Here is a 15,015-nt window from a genome sequence, read left to right as displayed (position 1 = left end):
CTGTCAACTACACCATGTACTGTTGCTAGGCAATCCTTGCCCTGTCCATTACACCATGTACTGTTGCTAGGCAATCCTTGCCCTGTCCATTACACCATGTACTGTTGCTAGGCAATCCTTGCCCTGTCCATTACACCATGTACTGTTGCTGTCCATTACACCATGTGCTGTTGCTTGGAGATCTTGCTGTATTTGATGTATTCTTATGATAACTGTCTTGTTCGCTACCATATGGTATTAGGTTCTCCACCAAGCTGACCTTATGCAGTGAACCTTTTCAGCCTTGAAGAGACAATTTTATAGATTTGTTTTTAATAAAGACACTACATTATCAAGTTTAGTGGCGTCTTGATGATTGCCAATGTTGATGACGTTGTGTTGTTAAGGAAACACTGAGAGGTGACATTCGCCTTTAAATGCACTGGTTTTCACATTGTTTAGTGGTTGTAGTGGTTGACATGTCCACAATATTTGCATGGATACTAAGATAGCCTTTGCTGTGCTACTAAATGTCTCGTGTGAGACATGCAATTGAGATCACTTGTTACAGATGTGTGTATGATGTACGTTCTCATCTCATTCTGGATAGAATGCCAGTGTCCCCTCGACTTCTTGTTAACCATTGCTCCAATGAATGCCATATTAAAAGCCTACTAACTCCATGAGATCTGTAGTCCATGGAATGCCACCAAAGCCTTAAGAGGTTAATCCTTGAGAAGGTGCCACTGTGCTACCTGTTGTCGTGGCTTTGTGATCATATCAGTCCAATGTCTTGACTCTAAAGGACCACTGCGACTACCTAGAAATATTTTACCGATCATTTCATTGCGGCCAAGTTTGTCGAAATCCATCACGGTCACTTCTATGCTTGCTTCACGTATCTTTTCCCAGGGTATCTCATAGATGAAGGATTCATTATATACAGGGTTCAAAGTCCGCATCTTTATAGACGTCTTCTTCTTTTCCACCTTTGTGGTACCATACATTAGCCACAACTTCACATAGGGATCTGAAACACACAGATAAGTATATTATACTGCTTTTTGTGTTTTAGAAATGTTCCTTTTTTGTTTGTTACCGAGATATCCCCAGCTTTAAGTGTTCTAAGGGGTGTGCCCTGCTTGTTCTGTTCTAGAATATCAGTTCATTATTGCTGAGATATACTAACAACTCTTCAAACTTGTTCTTCTAGAAAATCTCTTGGTTCTAAAGAAATCTTTCCATATTTTTTTCACTGTGGAATTGTCCTTTGTTGGACATGTGAAACCTATTAGATCCATGGAAATGCACTTAACGAACAAAGAGAATATACTACCTGGTATCTGCATATATATCTAGTAATAGGATCATTCAAGAGTACATAAGGTTGAGGACAATATGAAGAGAGTGACTCACATTGAACAAGGTATACAGACAAAATGTTTATACTGGACATATCAATGATAACTTTATCTGAACACGGAGCATCCTTGAGTTAAATCATAAATAATTACTGAATGCTAAAAGATTAAGAACAGACATTAACAAATAATGCTGTAATTTCCTCAACAATTCCTGCGAAAAAGTAAACTTCAGTCTAATTCTTGGTTTCTATATAAATAACTGGTATGTATGTTACTAATCACAAGCCATTTGATGCTTCTTTCCCACTAAATGAATCTGATATCTTTCTACAAAAATATTTGATTTACAAAAAAAGAAAAACTTGCCAGCATGGCCTTTTCATTAGGAATGTAACCAATCTAATGAAGAAATTTATCAATATTTCCTGATGTGCTGAGTAATTAATTGACAATTACATTGTAAGTGTGAGATGTCTGTGAGCTGTACTCTAAAACAACTCAAGTGGAAATCCATTATTCACTTTAATCACACATATCTGTAAACCTTGTTTCACTGAGTACACTAACCCCAGGGAAAACACTGAATGGTTTCAAATGAAGATGAAAGATTCGTACATCATTTAAAACAATTTAAGATGTTTAATATACAGTGTAGACTAGAGTGTTAACAGAACCATTAGGCTATATCCAGGATGATTAACACCCAAACCAAAGATCCAGAATTAAAAACTGAATGAAAAATGTTTATCTGTGAATAATTGTTTACATCATCAATAATGGATAGCCTTACAGAACAAGATTCATTTCCTGTTCTGTGTGATTGTTTCTAATGAGTCATTTCCCCAAAGTAAAACTGAAACAGTGTAAGAACACTAGCTGCTCTCTTTTTCTTCTAGAGCTCAGCAGTTAACAAATTGCACAATTCAGTCGACAAAACATCGGTCTTAGAATGGAAATGAGTCCATCAGAGTAGATGAACTTCTCTCGATGGATGAAGCTGTATATCAGATGATTGTCTTAATTTGTTATAACTTATAACTGTATACCTGTAACATCCTAACTACAACATAACTATACCTGTAACCTCCTAACTACAACATAACTATACCTGTAACCTCCTAACTGACAACATAACTATACATGTAACCTCCTAACTACAACATAACTATACATGTAACCTCCTAACTACAACATAACTATACCTGTAACCTCCTAACTACAACATACTATACCTGTAACCTCCTAACTGACAACATAACTATACCTGTAACCTCCTAACTACAACATACTATACCTGTAACCTCCTAACTACAACATAACTATACCTGTAACCTCCTAACTACAACATACTATACCTGTAACCTCCTAACTACAACATAACTATACCTGTAACCTCCTAACTACAACATAACTATACCTGTAACCTCCTAACTACAACATACCTGTAACTATACAACATAACTATACCTGTAACCTCCTAACTACAACATAACTATACCTGTAACCTCCTAACTACAACATAACTACAACATAACTATACCTGTAACCTCCTAACTACAACATAACTATACCTGTAACCTCCTACATAACTATACCTGTAACCTCCTAACTACAACATACTATACCTGTAACCTCCTAACTACAACATAACTATACCTGTAACCTCCTAAATACAACATAACTATACCTGTAACCTCCTAACTGACAACATAACTATACCTGTAACCTCCTAACTACAATATAACTATACCTGTAACCTCCTAACTACAACATACTATACCTGTAACCTCCTAACTACAACATAACTATACCTGTAACCTCCTAACTACAACATAACTATACCTGTAACCTCCTAACTACAACATAACTATACCTGTAACCTCCTAACTACAACATAACTATACCTGTAACCTCCTAACTACAATATAACTATACATGTAACCTCCTAACTACAACATAACTATACCTGTAACCTCCTAAATACAACATAACAATACCTGTAACCTTCTAACTACAACATAACTATACCTGTAACCTCCTTACTGCAACATACTATACCTGTAACCTCCTAACTACAACATACTATACCTGTAACCTCCTAACTACAACATAACTATACCTGTAACCTCCTAACTACAACATAACTATACCTGTAACCTCCTAACTACAACATACTATACCTGTAACCTCCTAACTACAACATAACTATACCTGTAACCTCCTAACTGACAACATAACTATACATGTAACCTCCTAACTACAACATAACTATACCATAACTATACCTGTAACCTCCTAACTGACAACATAACTATACCTGTAACCTCCTAACTACAACATAACTATACCTGTAACCTCCTAACTACAACATAACTGATCACCTGTTACACACAACTCATCTTCTACTCTCACAAGTAACCTGTCAATCATAACTGTCCAACATAACATATCTACTGTCAAATACAGCTTATCAAACATAACCTGGTTTGTGTGTTGTCAACCATAAACTGACAAGTTTGCTGTCAAGCATAATGTTGTTAGTCTGCCGTCAAACGTAACCTGGCAAGTTTGCTAACAAATATAATCTGATTAGTCTGCTGTCAAACATAACCTGGCATGTTTGCTAACAAATATAACCTGGTTTGTGTGTTGTCAACCATAAACTGACAAGTTTGCTGTCAAGCATAATGTTGTTAGTCTGCCGTCAAACGTGACCTGGCAAGTTTGCAAGTTTGCTAACAAATATAACCTGGTTTGTGTGTTGTCAACCATAAACTGACAAGTTTGCTGTCAAGCATAATGTTGTTAGTCTGCCGTCAAACGTAACCTGGCAAGTTTGCTAACAAATATAATCTGATTAGTCTGCTGTCAAACATAACCTGGCATGTTTGCTGTCAAACACAACCTGGTTGCTCTGCTGTCAAACATTACCTGGCAAGTTTGCTGTTGAACATAACCAGTCTGTTATCAAACATAAAAACCTGGTAAGTCTGTTGTCGAGCAATATTCACACCTTTTGCCAAACTTCACTCCTGTTGCAAAATATAACCATTCAACTGTCAAATATACCTCCTACAGACAAACATGATCAGTCAACTGTCAAATATACCTCCTACAGACAAACATGATCAGTCAACTGTCAAATATACCTCCTCCAGACAAACATGATCAGTCAACTGTCAAATATACCTCCTACAGACAAACATGATCAGTCAACTGTCAAATATACCTCCTACAGACAAACATGATCAGTCAACTGTCAAATATACCTCCTACAGACAAACATGATCAGTCAACTGTCAAATATACCTCCTACAGACAAACATGATCAGTCAACTGTCAAATATACCTCCTACAGACAGACATGATCAGTCAACTGTCAAATATACCTCCTACAGACAGACATGATCAGTCAACTGTCAAATATACCTCCTACAGACAAACATGATCAGTCAACTGTCAAATATACCTCCTACAGACAGACATGATCAGTCAACTGTCAAATATACCTCCTACAGACAAACATGATCAGTCAACTGTCAAATATACCTCCTACAGACAAACATGATCAGTCAACTGTCAAATATACCTCCTACTGTCAAACATGATCAGTCAACTGTCTAACAAAACTCCTATTGTCAAAAATAAGCATTTTACAGGGAAGCAATGCTGATTTTTACTGCCAAAACACAATTAACCAGTCTTCTGTCAAATAGAACCCATTTTGTAACAAATAATATTCGTAAATTTTGGAATATAACTTCAATGCAACGAAAAGATTAAAAAAAGAATTTTGTGTTTCTTTGCTGACTATCTAATTTTGAATTTTAATACTAAAAGTGTTGAAGGTAAAAAAAAAGCACAGGAGAAATTGAATTTCAAAGTTTCTGACATTTTAGAATTATATATTTATACATATTGAAGATGTTCACATCATTTACCCTTTTTCATTACAAACCTTCTGTAGCTATACATCTCATCCTCCCATAATATGACTGTTGCTCCAGTAAACTTACCCCTGATTACCTCCACTTAATACAGATTAATTACAACTACAATTAATTGTCATACAAATCTTTCTATTGCCATGGCAACTGATTTCCATACTGATTTTCCTATCTTTTAAGATAACATTCATCTTGGAAGTTGTGTCAAGCCTGTCCTAATGGTGAAAGGAAGGGTAATAAATAATCAAGTTATGGGGGCTATAAATAAAGCTGAGAAAAAGAAATCAACATGTAAATGAATTGTTAACATTGCTTAGTGCTTCTCATGTCTCCTTTCTTTACGAGTTCCACATGATTAAAGAAAACATTTATTTTTTGCTTTATAGCATCATGAAAGTGAATACACATGTATGTCTTGACTGTTAGAATGAGGGGGTCTACATATTTTCATTTCATAAAGTTACTTCCCTTTGTTTCAATCTATCAGTGATATTCAAATAATCCTGGTGTTCTATCAAAATAGGTGGGATTAATCTGTTTTGTCAGCACGCAAGAATGAGCAGCACATGTTGCCCTGTAGAGTTGGGTACAGGTAAGGTAACAGATGAGTAATGGTCATTTTCATGCCATGCACCTGAGCAGCCTGGACATATTTTGCATTTACTTTAATTCTCAAAACATGGACATTTCAATTTTGGGATGTTTTGTGTTTTGTGTTTCTTTGCTGATTCTGATGGTATATTAGTGATAGAGCTTGACAGCTGGGGGGTCAGGGGTAGCGGGAATGGAGGTTGGGGTCATGAATAAGTAATGCTAAGTACATATAAAACAAGGGAGATAACTCATACATATTAACTAAGGTAGTATGCGACATTACATTAACAGATAAACAGCCTCATACAGTCTTCAATAGTGAACAATGTTTATTTTACCAAGGGCAATGTCCTGTCATATCAACAAATATATTTTTAGTCACAAATATTACACAATGTTGAGAATAATGAGCTCTGAGGATCAAAATATGGCACTGCAGTACTTTGATCTTTTTCCTATAGCAAACTACATGATATGCAGCTTGAAATGTTATCTAATATATACATTTATGCCTACAACAGGAAATGATATGAGAGATTGATTTTTTTCAGAACTACATATGGTAAAGTTATCGAGAAAAGAGAAAAAATTGTTAAAATGAATATACATATATTTACCCTGAATTCCTTTTGCGAAGTATCTAAGTTGATAATTTAATGACCATGCTTTTACATTTTTTGCATTTAATTGCAAGTTTCATCAATAAAATTATGACAATTTAGGACTATGAGAAATAACATCAGAGAATAAAACTGCCCAAGGTGTTACCCATGAGGATTATGACACAAAGCTCACTCACATTAACAGTCTTTGTAATCGAGGATGGATCATTGTCTAAATATTTACATAACATTATCTGTAACAGGAATCTGTTCATAACAGATTCTGAAGTGTCATTGTGTCTGATTTAATGCACTTTCTGGTCAAATGCATATTTGCTGCAGCACACGCTTGGGTCTCAAAGTTAACATTTACAGACATTTGTACATCTTTGATATCCAGATCACGTAACCTAGCTGACCTCCATATGACTTGACACATGCAAGGAAGTATGACAAATGTCCCCATAGTACCAAAGTTTAATGAGCAACCTACATCCGAAAGTAAATTGACAGCGGGAATGAGTGTGTGTGGACAGTTGATGGAGGACTAGCCTGACTGCAGGCATAGCTTGGGATGTGACCGTGATCACCAATAGCTATTCATGCAAGGCACCTCCATATTGTTGATCATTATAGCAATGGTGCCTACAAAATCAATATGGCCCCTTTCAAGGTCACAAACTCCTCAATTATATGGTCATGACAATGATAAATACTGATAAATTAGATATAGAAACAAAACTTCATTACAAGGATTTGGCAAGAATATAATTCAGACTATAACCCTACAAGTTAATACTAAATGAAGGAACACAAATAAGACTACAGACATTTCACAGCATTGGTGGCTGGAAGTAAAGCCAGGGGTGTGGCAAATGAAGGATACTGTTATTAGAGTACACAGAGACAGATTACAGAACTCTAATACCCTTGTGTAGAAAGGAATAGAATTTCTGACAAGTTGTTTACCACTGGTATGAGGGGAGTCTGAGGACACTAGAAGAAATAAATGGGAAGAATGGGATTACTCTGCTGAGGCAATGTCACATGGAGTCTTTTTCAATAATTGTTAATTTAAACACAGTCTTCCAGATTGGCCATGAGACATAGAAAGAGGATGAAGCCAAGAAATGGGCAGTTGTCAAGAGCTTAAATGACCAAGAAATAAGTATAGTCACAAGAAATCTTGACAGGAAGTCATTGGTATCTACAATGGGTCTAACTCCTTTAAATATATATATATATCTTGGCACCTTACATTTACTGTCAGTGATGCCTGTCTAAGTCATCTTCTAGATTTTTGCTAAACAGATAAATGGAAAATATATGGAGCTAAGAGGACCAATGGATTCTATACCCCAGCTAACATACACTTCTATACCGTATCAGGTGCCAGCAAATGACTAGTGAAGAAATCCTATTGCTGAGTATAGGCAGTAAGTAGTGACCTTTGTACAATCTGTAACTGGGTACAGGCCAACTTTCCTCTGACTTTTAATAATTCACTGACAATATTCTCATTAACCCAGACTTCTAGTCTAAGAAAAACTCTGATATATTCACGTTTGATCTGGTCGTTCCTGCAGTAAGAACAGCTCTAGGAATTCTATGGTTTCCTTGTTTTGGTCATCGTGACAGGCGTTAAGAAACCTAGCTACTTTTGATTTAAGAGATGTAATCCCACTTCCACACCTGAACACATAACATATGGTCACCTCCATCTGTACTTGTTCTATAAGTGTGACTTGGACTTAGGATTTAAATCAATGCTTCTCCTACTCCCCCTTATTTTACAGTAAAATGGGAAGGAAAGCTATCCTAAACCAAATTTCATCAGCAAGTTTGTATTGTAAAACTATCGCTGATAAAAAGAAACATTAAACAAAATATATATATTGTTAAAAGTTTGATACTATTCACTTGTGAAGTAATTCTAGACCTTTTCATTATTTACAAAGTTATACAAGATAGAAAACGTGCATGTATAATGCCTATTAACAGTACAATTTACATGCTGGCTAACAGATGTTGACAGAGTAAATACCACTGAAATAGTAAAAATACTGACTCGCATACTTGTGAGTATTTATAAGTGCAATAATTGTAGTGAACAACACGCTACTATATGGCACCTTAACTGCTTAATTCATAGACTTTATGCTACAACACATTCAAGAACATCACAAACCTGAATTATCTTATGTAAGGGCCGCACAGGCACTTTGCATAATCATATCTTTTCTTTTTCTTCTGAAATTCATTATTATCTTATGGAAATATTCCACGGAGCAAGATCTAAATGTTTTCCATCTGCATGAATACAAAATATCCTGCAAAAGTGTTTACTATTTGCATATTTTGTTATGAATGTGCCAGCTAGGTTTTTAAATTCCTGTTTTATCCATGTCAAAACAAGCTGACAATCTGTTTCATTGATCTGTTTGCTGGCAGTGCAACTTAACAGAAGGACAATTAGTTTCACTATTCACAAATAATGTTTCCTATGACAAGAAACAGAGGGTTCCATGAGAAATATACGTCTATCTATAAATTCAGTTTGCACCTTTTTGTTTTATGATTCAAATTCATTTAATTACTATTATAGCCTACATTTACCAAAGTTTGTAGTTGTCTCCCTTGTCTTTCATTTTGAATTTAGCATCTTCAATACAATCCTTATTGTGTTTCCTTCAAATGTTAGCTAGGCTAGCATACTGATGTTCAAATTATCTGTGACTGAACAAATGGCATTGCTATTGTGGAACTCTTTTATCAAGTCACAATGTTGTTGAATAACCTTGGATAAATCCTATTTAGTCAATAATCTTCATAAATAAATATATTGAATTGTATGGAACACTTCTGTAAAATATTTTTTTTTGTTCATCATAGACTGAATTAACAAGAAAACTTCACACTGGTCACACTTCAACTTCAATCTTGGTTTACCATTCAGTACCTTTGCTTTAACAATTTTTTTTTTGGTGATAAATGATTTACAAGAAATTTGAATTTGATGGTCTGAAACTTCCATGACAGTGAATACTTTATTCTTCTTCCCCATTAAGGTAACAGAGCTTTCAAAATGCATATCTGCGATAACAATACCATAGTTGTAGCCATCACGGTGGAGCTGTCAGGTCTTTAGAGATATGCTACATTTGACGAAGCTAATGGGGAAAATTCCTTTGCTCAATTTACCAATATGGAAATAAGATGCCTAAGAACACTTGTCAAGGTGTTGGTGACACAAATAGGACGCTCTTGTCAATGCCTGAAGTCATGGCGAGGCCAGGGCAACGAACACCAAACAGTCCTGATTAAGACGATTAGGTGAAGAAATATATGGCACTTTGATTACATGTAGACTTCTACGAGGAGTAATTTTTAATCCATTCATCATTAACAGCCTTTTGAGAGCACAGACACACCATACTGACTACATCAATATCTCTCAGGTCTGCACATTTTATACTCTACATGCTTCTGAAATTTCTGTATAGCAAGCATTATGAGGTGGTAAAGATGTTAAGAGGTACTTATCTGAATGTGTTGCTGTCATTAGGTTTAGTACAAAACACATTGATGGCTTTTAGGTTTGCAAATTAAACAGCTTAAGTTTTTAAGAAAGATTTTTATTATCAAATCAAGGTTTCACATTAACTCCTTTGCCAAAATCTGGATTGAAATATCTTCACTGTAAGTAATTCTATGTCATCTTTTTCTAGATGATAAAATAAAAACAACGCTTGACCTGTAGAGTAGCAATGCCTGTATGCTTGAGTAGCAATGTCTGCTCTGTTTGAGTAATAATGCTTGCTCTGTTGTGTGGAAATGATTGCCCTATTGTATAGAAATGCTTGTCCTGTTGTATAACAATGCTTGCCAAGTTGTATTACAATGCTTGCCCTGTTGTTAAGCAATAATCCCATGTTGTGCAGCAATGCTTGCCCTTTTGTGAAGCTTGCCCAGTTGTGTAGCAATGCTTGCCCTGTTGTTTAGCAATAATTCCATGTTGTGCAGCAATGCTTGCCCTTTTGTGAAGCTTGCCCTGTTGTGTAGCAATGCTTGCCCTGTTGTGAAGCAGTGCTTCCCCTGTTGTGAAGCCTGCCCTGTTGTGTAGCAATGCTTGCCCTGTTGTGTAGCAATGCTTGCCCTGTTGTGAAGCCTGACCTGTTGTGTAGCAATGCTTGCCCTGTTGTGAAGCAGTGCTTCCCCTGTTGTTTAGCAAAGTTTGCCCTGTTGTACAGCAATACTTGGCCTGTTGTGTAGCAATGCTCGCTCTGTTGTGTAGCAATGCTTCCCTGTAGTACAGCAATACTTGACCTGTTGTGTAGCAATATTTGCCCTGTTGTACAGCAATACTTGGCCTGTTGTGTAGCAATGCTTGCCCTGTTGTGTAGCAGTGCTTCCCCTGTTGTTTAGCAATGCTTGCTCTGTTGTACCGTAATGCTTCCCCTGTTGTTTAGCAAAGCTTGCCCTATTGAGTAGAAATAATTCCCTGTTGTGTAGCAATGCTGTTGTGAAGTTCTCTCTGTTGTATAGCAATGGTTGTCCTCTTAAGCAGCATTTTCCACCTTGTTGAAAATTAAAGTGATGTTTCCAACTAGAGAGGGCATTAAATCATCAGTTTTTATTTCAGATGATTTAAGCAATGCTCTCTCCATGGAATAATTCAATTACAGAAATATCCTTTCCTGTGTTGGGGAAATACATCCATTGGTGGAAAATTGAAAAATGCTTTCCTCCATGAAAAATTTCAGCACTGTGAGGAAAGTCCATATCAGTTTTGTTTATGATAAATTAATATTTGGGGACTATATCATGAGATTAGGAATAAGAACGTAATATTTGAATATAATGAGATTTTCGAATACATGATATTAAAGTGTTGTAGGTCTCCTGAAAAGAATAAAAATGTGTAGCATTTCTGAATAATAGATAGTGTCAGAGAAGACTTTGGGCAGGACTGACCGATTGCTATATAGTGACAGTAACACAATCAAGCCATCTGTAATTAGGTTTGTGAACCTAATTCCTTACTCTGTTAGAGACCAGTATGGTGATGGTTGTGTCAATAGGTTTGTAGTCTGAGCCTGTGGCTGGTCCCCCAGTCCCAAGTATGTACCACTGAAAGTACTTATGAACACCCGGACATTCTGCATAATAGCTGAAGAGGTATTGAAGATTAAATTGCCTTGGTATGTTTCCCACATGTATCAGTGAACTAGTGCTTGGATATATCCACAGATCTAAACTGACAAACTGCCAGCATATCCATTTATTGTTCAAGTGCAGTTTTTTAAAGGAGTTTTGTCTAAGATTAGTACAAGAAGCTTTTATGCATATTTGACACAAAATGAAACAGAAATAATCTGACGTATGTTATCAGTATGTGCTGGGGATCAATTTTCTGAAGGCGTACATCTCAGATAAGAGTAGGTTCAAAGATATCAGCCCTCAAAGAAATATATGCATTGATGTTATTGACACATGCAGGTAACAGCTAGGATAAAAACCTGGACATTTGTGACAGAATCTGAGATGGTAAGCTCTGGTTGAATTCTAGACCTCAAAGGCAGAACCAGGGATGGTTAAAAGAGATGAAAACAAACTTTAAAGATAGCCAGAGATGGTACAAACAGGCCAAAATAGAAACTTTCAAAGCAGAACCAGAGATGGAAAAAAACATGTCATAATAGAAACTACCAAAGCAGAACCAGAGATTGTTCAAACAGAAAAGCAGAACCAGAGATAGTACAAACATGTCATAATAGAAACCCCCAAAGCAGAACCAGAGATGGTTCAAACACGTCAAGATAGAAACTACCAAAGCAGAACCAGACATGGTTCAAACACGTCATATTAGAAACCTTCAAAGCAGAACCAGAGATGGTTCAAGCACGTCAAGATAGAAACGACCAAAGCAGAACCAGAGATGGTACAAACATGTCATAATAGAAACCCCCAAAAGCAGAACCAGAGATGGTTCAAACACGTCATAAAAGAAATCCCCAAAGCAGAACCAGAGATGGTACAAACACATCAACAAACCTTTCCTAAACCCCTTGATCTGAGCTAATTTTGCTTTACAAAAAGGATTGAAAAAATATTATGAGAAAGAAAGAAGCGTCTGGAATATGACATACATAAATTATCAATAAAAGAAGAAAGAAATCAATTCAAGCAGAGATGTCTCCAAGGATGAAAAAAAGTTACAAATGATGTACATAAACTCCTTGTGGCTAAACCCAGTTGCCGATCAATATGAACCAAGTTAACACTGAACCCAATTAAATAAAATGGTAACAGTAATTCAATGTAAATTCAACACAGAAAAAAAACAAAAACAAAAAGTTAAAGAAAAATTATTCACATATGACAATGAACAAAGCTGGCCTCAAATCTGAAATTAACAGATAAAATGAAATATGTAGCTAAAAACCTGTGTCTGTCAATATATGTTACAATACTCCTGATTCCACGATTCAGTACATAAAGCCGGCTTAAAAGATGGTGGAAATATGCAATAAAAGGGCAATAAGAGGCAAAAAGATTCAACAAAAACATTTAGCATCACTGGCCCACTGTTGAACAGAGAGGATGTTGTATCACACAAGATCTTCTTCATGTGTATTGGGAAGTAAGCAGTCGAATTAAAACGCTTTCAATTTTGTGAAACAAAGACTGATGCAATACATGAAGTAAAATTTGTATTTTCAAAATGAATTTGGAAAAACACTTTTGACATTCTAAATTAATTCCAGCTTTTATGCAAATCTTTATTTCCATGATTGTCAAACACTGATCAATCAATCAATCATGTATGATGTCACACTATTGTCTGATGGGAATTGAAAGTGAAAGCATGTCTTAGCTGAAATTCAATTGCCTCATAGAGATATAAAATTCTAAGTATATCTCTATCCCACCTATCATTGGATATCTTATTGACATTGAACTTTGACTTTTGACTTTTAAATTCAATAAAATTGATGATGAAAAACATGCATGCCAAGACAAATAATCTTCTATGATAGTGTAGTCTAAATAATACTGACGTCTAATTTTGATATCTGACCCCTTGTGACCATGACCTATGACCCACTATTTTGAAAACCAAGAGAGTTCATCTTTCAATTGAGATAAGGAAGTATGATCACCTTCAATAACATGTCTATTTTTCATGAATCTTGCCGACATGCTCCAAATGATTATGTTAAACAACTCAAAGTCACCTTGACATTGAACTTTTTATCATGAAAATTAAAGAGCATCCTCTTTTTTAAGGGAAATGTACATGTCTTTGAAATACTCCAATATAGCATAATATTTTGAAAATATGCCATGAGTTCATAAGCAAGAAATACCATAAACTTAAAAGTTGTTGAATATTGTACAAACATTTATCCAAATCCCTAAAGAACATGGCATTGCAGAGTGATGACAGTGAATCAGGATGGGACAGGACATGGATGGGATGTGATAGGGACAGGATGGTACAAGATGGGACAAGTATGAATAACACTATAAATATGCCCTACATAAATGGTGGACCATAATGTGCACAAGCAATGTCATCCTTATCAATACTAAAAACTGATTTCTGGTTTTTATGTCAGTAATAAACACATGATACTTTCTAATTGAACAGCTGAAGTGTAAATACAATTCTCCAATAAATCATCTGATTTGATTTATAGGAAAAATCAAATCAAAGTTTTCCGAACTGAAATTGTTATATAATATATAACAGCTATACAGTTGATAAAGAATAGACCTGCCAACATCAGTTTGTGTCGTGATATTTCATGTATCACCTGGAAACCTGTGGTGACTTGGGATTAGGAATCATTAATGTCTCACATCCCTACCTATAGTCACATCAGGAATCTAATTAAATCTGACAGAGCTTCCAGATCATAATTAATGTTTACAGGGATAACACAATATCATTTGATAGTCTGGGCTATTACAGCTGTGATTGTGGTAATACCCAGGAATTCCCTGGAGAACCAGCCTTTTTATAAACCCATCAGGCTGCTTATAAACACCTGTAATTAGATCTACAAAGCTAACGCTTAAATAAGAATATCATTTTACACCTCTGATAAACACAAATCTTATATAAGACTATTACATTACACTAGCTAATGACTAGAACTCTTCTATATTCGAAGAACTCCACCTGGGCTATGAAAAATTAAATTACAATTAACAAAGCCCTCAAGTACCAAAAAATTCTACAATGTACTGATAGAGGAGAGAGTTTTTATAGTTCATGGCTGGTTTTGTTGCTGAGGCTGGAGGTGATGTGGAAGATAGACCAAACATGCCGAGATCACCTCTAATACTAGAATCATAAACAGAACCAATCAATAGAGTGAAGTGAAAGGTAATGATAAATAAATGATGTCTATCGGAACAGAGGAGATTTCGTTCATAATGAGGAATCAATCGCTGGTCAAATCAGGGGAATCAATGTCAGAGTCAATGATTAGTTGTACAGACACATGCCGAGATTCCCAC

General features: G+C 35.7%; 1 protein-coding gene across 1 annotated transcript in view; it reads right to left on the bottom strand.

Moving 5' to 3' along the window:
- Positions 1-704: 704 nt before the first annotated feature.
- Positions 705-15,015, bottom strand: part of LOC132550164 (synaptotagmin-7-like) — a 65,410-nt gene continuing 51,099 nt past the window's right edge. The window contains exon 6 of the mRNA XM_060214181.1: positions 705-1,009. Within this exon, the coding sequence (XP_060070164.1) occupies positions 705-1,009 (305 nt within the window). The remainder of the gene's footprint in view (positions 1,010-15,015) is intronic.

Source organism: Ylistrum balloti, unplaced genomic scaffold, assembly GCF_031769215.1.
Source record: "Ylistrum balloti isolate Yb309-2 unplaced genomic scaffold, AGI_CSIRO_Ybal_v1 Utg370108, whole genome shotgun sequence".
NCBI lineage: Eukaryota > Metazoa > Mollusca > Bivalvia > Pectinida > Pectinidae > Ylistrum > Ylistrum balloti.
This window is presented reverse-complemented; position numbering and strand designations above follow the sequence as displayed.